This window comes from Crocodylus porosus, unplaced genomic scaffold, assembly GCF_001723895.1.
Source record: "Crocodylus porosus isolate Cpor-Errol unplaced genomic scaffold, CroPor_comp1, whole genome shotgun sequence".
Lineage (NCBI taxonomy): Eukaryota > Metazoa > Chordata > Crocodylia > Crocodylidae > Crocodylus > Crocodylus porosus.
In genome coordinates, this window is record NW_017728947.1 from 68,087,208 (window position 1) to 68,094,037 (window position 6,830).

Sequence of the window (6,830 nt, forward strand, 5' to 3'; positions counted from 1 at the left end):
TCAAATCACTCATTTGGCTTCTAGTGGAGACACTTCCTTGTATGTACTCTCAGGGGCCAGTGACATTTAGAAGAAAATTTTGGATGGAAAAAGCTTTGCTATGTTGAGGTTTGATCTAACAGACTGTGAACCTGTAAAACCTTGCACTTAAGCAGTCCCAACTTCAATAGAATTAGTCTGCTGCTTACAATGTTAAGCACACGACTGATAGTGTGCAAGATGAAAACGCAAGTCTGGGAACTTAAACTGTAGACTGACTATGCCAGGCAAAACATTTTTTGTTTTAGAAAATAACATGTAACAAATAACATGCAATTCCATGATATCAGGTGGTTTATCTTCAAGACCTGGAGGGTATTTGCCCAATATTTTTAAAGTTATAGTAAATGAAGAAAGGTTTCAAAATTACAGCATGTATAAAATATTGTATATTATGTGCAACTCACTAGCTTAATTTAATTACCTCAATCTGTTGCAGAATTTTTGTAGTGATTTTTTTGCTTGTGAATTCATCTGGTGGAAAATTAAACTGAGAGTGTTCATCTCCTTCTGAAAAATATTAAGAGAATTTTTTTACATTATTTTGTTTTTGTGGAAGTACTGAAGAAACCACGTTAAGCTACTTGCATACCTTCTTGAGATGTTCGTATTGAGTAAGGGTCACTTGCAACTATGTACAGAATACGAAGCAGCTGCAGAACATCTTCCACTCCACAGGAATTCTGGCCACTACCAGCCTTGGCCTGAGGCTGTTCTTTTGCCAAACTAAGAATGTCAGCATTCTGGAGAGTGGAAATGGCTCCCTGGTTCAATCCAGACTTTGATCCATGCTCACAAAAATCCTATAAAAAGGATTGTTGAAGTGAAAGAAGTGGCTAATTTTCAGAATTTTGTATTGTGGCCAACCCCTTAAAGAAGTAGAATGGTTACGGTGTTTAGGCTTTCATGGTAGTAACATTGGCTATGATTCAAATGTTTTTTAATACTAATATTCCAAACAGAAGGCAGAAATAGAGCCAGAAAAGCCTAAACTTGATATAGACTTACACTGTACACAGCTTATCCCCCCCTCCTCAAGAACCTTCAAAGCTGCACAACAAAGCACACAGCCATTCCCAGCAAAAAAAAAGTTTGGATGCGGACATATACCTTGTATGCAGCTATTAGCTGGGAACAATTTCTGTTTTTCCTAATACTTTTATTAGTGCCGGTTAATTTCCAGTGGCGCAGGAAAGCCGAGTCTGCATTCTTCTGCAGGTAGGTTATCAAGTCATTCTTTGGTAATTCATCAGTGCCAAGGTACTGTTCCACATGCTCTATTGACCAGCAACCCTACAACAGGAACCACCAAATGTGGGTCTTTCCTGATTGTAAAGTCTTTAAAATTTCACATGCATTATACACAAGTTCTTTAGGAACATGCATTTATACATTTTTCATTCACATCTTCTGAACATTCAAGGACAGTTAGTTGGGTTTTTTTAAGTTGCATTTCACTAACCACAATATGACCTGTTTTGTTATGGTTTAAAACAGCCATACAAACATAAAGGTTAATAAAAGTGCCAAAATAATTCTTACCATTTTCCCACCCTCTTTCTCTTTATCAGAATCCTTCATTTCTCTGTACACAATTCTAAACAGGAAAATATCAACATTAATATTTTAAATAACTTTTCAGAATAGCACATTCAAGTAATGCTCACAGACTGCTTAGAACATCCTCTGCATTCAGACGTTATCAACAAGATGATAAAATATAAGTAGTTGCTTGGCCTTTAGCTAATTTGATGTGAAAGAGCAGGAGCAGCAGCAGCTCTTAAATATAGCAAGTCTGTAAATTCCCCAATTCAGTAAAGCTCTTGAGCTCATATATAGCTTAAAGACAGCAAAATAGGAATGCACAAAGTACTGAACTAACATTTGCTTAAATGAAGCTTGAATGATCCAGTAACTATCAGGCTGGTTAAAAGACAAGAAGCAAAAGGATACAACTAAACAGTCCCTTTTCAGGAAACAGAAAGGTTAATAGTGGGGTCCTACAGAAATCTATGCTGGGCCTACTTTCGTTCAACATTTTCATCAATGACCTGGAAACGGGGAGTAAATAGTGAAATCTCAAAGTCTGCAGAAGTTACTAAAATATTCTGGGTAGTCAAATTTCAAGCCAATTGTGATGAGCTGCAGAAAGTTTTCACAATCCTGAACGGGCAAAAAAGTGGCAAATGAATTTCAAATGTTGACAATTGCAAGTTAATGCACATGGGAAAAAATAACCTCAGCCAAATATACACAATTCTAGACTCTGAACTAGCTGTTATGGACTCAGAAAAGAGCCCTTGGAGTCAATATAGACAGGAAACAAGCTCAATGTGCAGCAGTGACCAAAAATAGCCAGTGAAGTAAGTGTAGGGCATTATTAAGAAGGAAATATAAAACTAAACAGGAAAAACATCACGCCACAATATAAATTTATCTTGAATCTGTGTGCAGTTCTGATCTCTGCATCTTACCAGGGATACAAGTAGAACCAGAAACAATATGGAGATGGGCAACTAAGACTATCAGGCGTAAGCAGCAGCTGTCATACCAGGACAGACTAAAAAGGCTGTCCTCGTATGACAGCTGTCTGTCCCGTTATACTAGGGCAGACTCCTCTATTCAGAAAGGGGGGATAAAATGGAGGTCCACAAAAATCAAAAAAGGTGTGGAAAAAGTGATTAGGTTATTCACCAAAGCCCAGAATAATAGTAGAACTAGCAGACACCTACTGAAATGAATGCAAGACATGCTTTAAACAAATACAGGCAAGCCCTTTTTTGTTTGTTTGTTTGCCTGTTTACACAGTATGTGGTTAACTTGTTAAACTCATTACCACAAGATGTTGTAAATGCAGATTTAGGTTCAAAAAAGGATTAGACTAGTTCACACCTGAAAGTTCCATTAATAGCTATTAAACAGAACAGCTACAGAACAGCTGTATCCTCTGACATCAGTAAATCAATATCACTATTGATATGCCCTGATCATACACTCTTACTCTAAAACATCTACTCCTGCCAACGTTAGAGACAGGATGTTGACATGGATGGACCACTGGTCTGACCCAGCATGGAAGTACTAGTGTTCTTAGTCTCTAAATTCTGCTGACAGAATTTACCACTGACAAGTACAGAAAATGTACTTGCTGTATTAAGATGCCTTCAGGGAATGTCCAGGAAGACAACTATACCCCTAAAAAGACCATCACTCACAGCCCTATTTTGCAAGGAAGGCTACTCCTAGTTATTTTCCAGTGTTTATTTCATTTCAAGTACTTAATTTATGCAGCAGAAGCATCCCTCTTGTAAACAACTCCTTATAGCTGTAAAGTCATATCCTGCAGGGGTTATTCACTGCATATGTTATCAATTTCCTGACATTCTAAATGCCTGGGGTTACTTCCTGCATGTCAGATTAAGAGGAAAATAGCATCCATAATTGTAAGGGCACAAGAACAATAGATTTTTAAGTGGCAGTGCTGCCACATAAAGCAACTGGTGTCTTCTCTGAACATGACAGCAACCTGATTGCTGCATCCTGACAGTAAAGGAGCTCCCTAATAGAACTAAAATTACTGGTGAGAAGTGGTAGGGGGTGTTCCCCATGTTCTTGGCTCAACAGAAATTATGATACATTTCTTTATAGAAGAGGACTGAATTTTTAAGGAGACCCTGGCAATTTCACACAGCCTAGTGGTTGCCTCACTTTGGGCATAGCCAGACATGACTGTAAATTGGCATCAGAAGATACCAATGCAAGCTATTATCATGCAACAGTGATGTATGCTCCTGAGCAGGTTCTCTCCCTCCCCTTTTAAAGCACCTAAAACGTCCATATACTTAATTCTGCATGAAGCTCTTGTGTTAGTCAGGTCTAGATATGAGATAAGAGTAAATGTCTGGAAGCTATAGATTTAAGCAATAAAGAGAGGCAACCCAGAACAGTGCAGGTGCAGCTGCATCCCTTTTTCTCTGCTGCCAGAATAAGTTGTCTTTAGGAGATATTTTAAGGTTGAAAAAATGTTACAAACACAAGACCGAAAGAAAATTCCTGTACATTTTCACTAGTGTCTGCTATGCTTCAAATAGTTCTTAGGCTAATAAGAATGAAGTAGTCTTACCAATATTCTTTGTGAACAAAGAGCAAGTGAAGACAACTTAAAGTAGGTGCATTAAACTCATACAGCCCTCGGGCATAGGCTGGTTTGAACCACATGCTAATGATGCACCACAGTCCACAAGGATGGTCTAGTGTGGGTAACGCATGCACTGTGTGCCTGGCCAGGCTGCACATGCTGCTTGTAGTATGTGTGCCAGCTGTAGCCCCACACACCGTATGCAGCATATGCCTGTCTTGGCGAGGGCAGCACAAACAACATGGAAGGCTGGGACAGGAGCCAGAATGTGCCACAGCAGGCTGCACTATAGGCTAGATTTGGCTTGCAGGCCTATCTTTGACACCCTCCAATGTAAAACAAACAAAGCATTTAATTAAAAGGTTTCTCTTTGTCATTTCTCCTCATCAACCACGCTGCATCTGGGATATTGGTAACAAGGCACAATAGAACATTATGAGAAAAGGTTACCATGGCTGATTTTTAAAAGAACTATTCAAAGGAATAATATTAAAAAGGTGAGAGATTATTAAAATGTAATTGCTTAGTCATCTAAAGGAAAGTATGCCTAGCTTTGTCCCTCGTACAAAAAAGGCAACTAACGAATCTCAACATGCATTTTAGATCAATTTCCTCATCAGACATCCTCAAGTAAAACCATAATAGATTAATAAATTTGTAATCTTACGTGTATGTTGGTTCCCAAATACGTCTAAGTTTATCAGATTTAACACTGCCATTACAGGAAAGCTGCAGTAACTTCTGCACATAGTAAAAGATGGTAGATCGGAAATTTGTTAAGGCTAATTCCACTTCCCGAGTTGTTCCAAGACCTGAAACTTTCAAGGTCAGTGCTAAACGGGGGGATGGCATACACTCAACTTCTTCCAAGAGTTCTGAATGAGGTGTACCTGTAGTTGAAATATCATTTGAGAATCAATACAAAACATAGGAATCCTGCTTTAGATGTGCTTTCATGTTTGTAAGAAAATATATATATTTCGTATTGAATGTCTACTTCTTAAAGATATAGTATCAAGGAGAGTACTAAAAACAGGTTCTCACCTATGTTACAGCAGTTTGTTGCTAAAAATGAAAGAGTTCTTTATGTCTGTTATTTTTTTAAAAGTTTTTTACTTCATTTTTTGGCTTTAACAATAAAAACAGACGTGTCAGTTTTATTTTTTTAGTTAGTTTAAACTTCTAGGTACTCCCATACTAACAAAGTAGCAATGACTTGACAACATCCCACTAAACTACTGGATATACCCACATTTCTCCCACTATCTTTAAAACACGCTGCTACTGCACTAACTACTTACAAGTCATTCATATTAAGGATAGCTCATTTACTACAGATGGAATGTAGGCCAAAGTCACAAGCCAGTCAAACTGGCTTATGGCACGCACACAGTGGTGGTGGTGGATGGGTCGGTTTCTCCCTGGAGGGATGTGGGCAGTGGTGTGTCCCCCAAGGCTCTGTCCTGGGACCAGTACTGTTGAATATCTTCAATGATTTGGATGAAGGTATTGAAAGCACCTTGTCCAAATTTGCTGATGACACTAAAGTATGGGGTAGTAAACACACTGGAGGGCAGGGAGCAAATTCAGGCAGATTTGGACAGACTGGGGAAGTGGGTGGATCAAAATAGGATGCAATTTAACAAGGATAAATGCAAGGTGCTGCACCTGGAGAGAAAGAATCTCCAACACACCTATAGACTGGGGGGTACCATTCAGAGTACCACAACAGTGGAAAGAGATTTCGGAGTCCTGGTTGATGCAAAAATGAACATGAGTCACCAGTGCGACAAGGTAATAAGCAAGGCTAACTGCACTCTTTCTTGCATCAGCAGGTACATCACAAGCAAGTCTAGGGAAGTGATAATTCCCCTCTATGCAACATTGGTCAGGCCGCAGAGGAAGTACTGTGTCCAGTTTTGCACGCTGCACTTCATGAGGGATGTGGATAACCTTGAGAGGGTTCAGAGGAGGGCTATTCGTATAGCTGAGGGCCTGCAGGTAAGACTCTATGAAAACAGACTGAGGGACCTGAATCTCTGCAGCCTCCACAAGAGAAGGCTGAGATGTGATCTTGTGGCCGCCTACAAACTCACCGGGGGGGTCAGGGGTGGTTGTCAGTGGGGAATAGGTGTCTCTCAGGGTTACCAGAAATAATGGCCACAAACTGAAGAATAGATTTAGATTGGACATAAGAAATAAATTATTTATGATAAGAGTTGCCAAAATATGGAATGGGCTTCCAAGGGAGGTGAGTTTTCCCCTTCCTTGGAGGTGTTCAAGAGGAGATATTAGACAGGCATCTGGCTGGGGTTACTTAACCCCAGCACTCTTTCCTGCCTGAAGCAGGGGGTTGGACCCGATAATCTACCAGGTCCCTTCTGACCCTAGAAACCTATGAAATCTATATCCTTTCCAGTAGTGGGCACATAATGTAAATGAGTGCTAAATGGGGAAAAAGGACAGGAAGAGACTTAACTGCTGTCCTGTTTTACAAGTTAATCAAACCTTCTGAACTTTCAACAATACCTGGTGGGGGAATTTCTAGGTCTGTCGTCTGCTGGACATTAGTACGACCTGGCCTTGGGTCAAAGGCAGGAACCAAAGCAGAAAACTGACGTTTCAATACATAGTCATCATCCCATGTTCTTCT

The 6,830-nt window shown here is 39.7% G+C and overlaps 1 protein-coding gene and 1 long non-coding RNA gene across 6 annotated transcripts in view; one reads left to right on the forward strand and one right to left on the reverse strand.

Annotated features, from left to right (window-relative positions):
- The window catches only part of HECTD1 (HECT domain E3 ubiquitin protein ligase 1), a 90,279-nt gene that overhangs the window by 12,196 nt on the left and 71,253 nt on the right, over window positions 1-6,830 (reverse strand). For 3 of the 5 annotated variants that reach the window (XM_019551232.1, XM_019551233.1, XM_019551230.1), the window contains exons 28-33: window positions 6,707-6,822; window positions 4,845-5,067; window positions 1,582-1,636; window positions 1,150-1,332; window positions 632-842; window positions 464-549 (exon numbers count right to left, since the gene is read on the reverse strand). In XM_019551232.1, coding sequence (XP_019406777.1) covers window positions 464-549; window positions 632-842; window positions 1,150-1,332; window positions 1,582-1,636; window positions 4,845-5,067; window positions 6,707-6,822 — 874 coding nt within the window. The remainder of the gene's footprint in view (window positions 1-463; window positions 550-631; window positions 843-1,149; window positions 1,333-1,581; window positions 1,637-4,844; window positions 5,068-6,706; window positions 6,823-6,830) is intronic. The other 2 variants (XM_019551234.1, XM_019551231.1) reach the window with 1 other exon arrangement.
- LOC109320946 lies at window positions 1,644-2,711 on the forward strand. The gene is made up of 2 exons (XR_002103895.1): window positions 1,644-2,610; window positions 2,647-2,711. It is a non-coding gene; the product is annotated as an uncharacterized LOC109320946 (long non-coding RNA).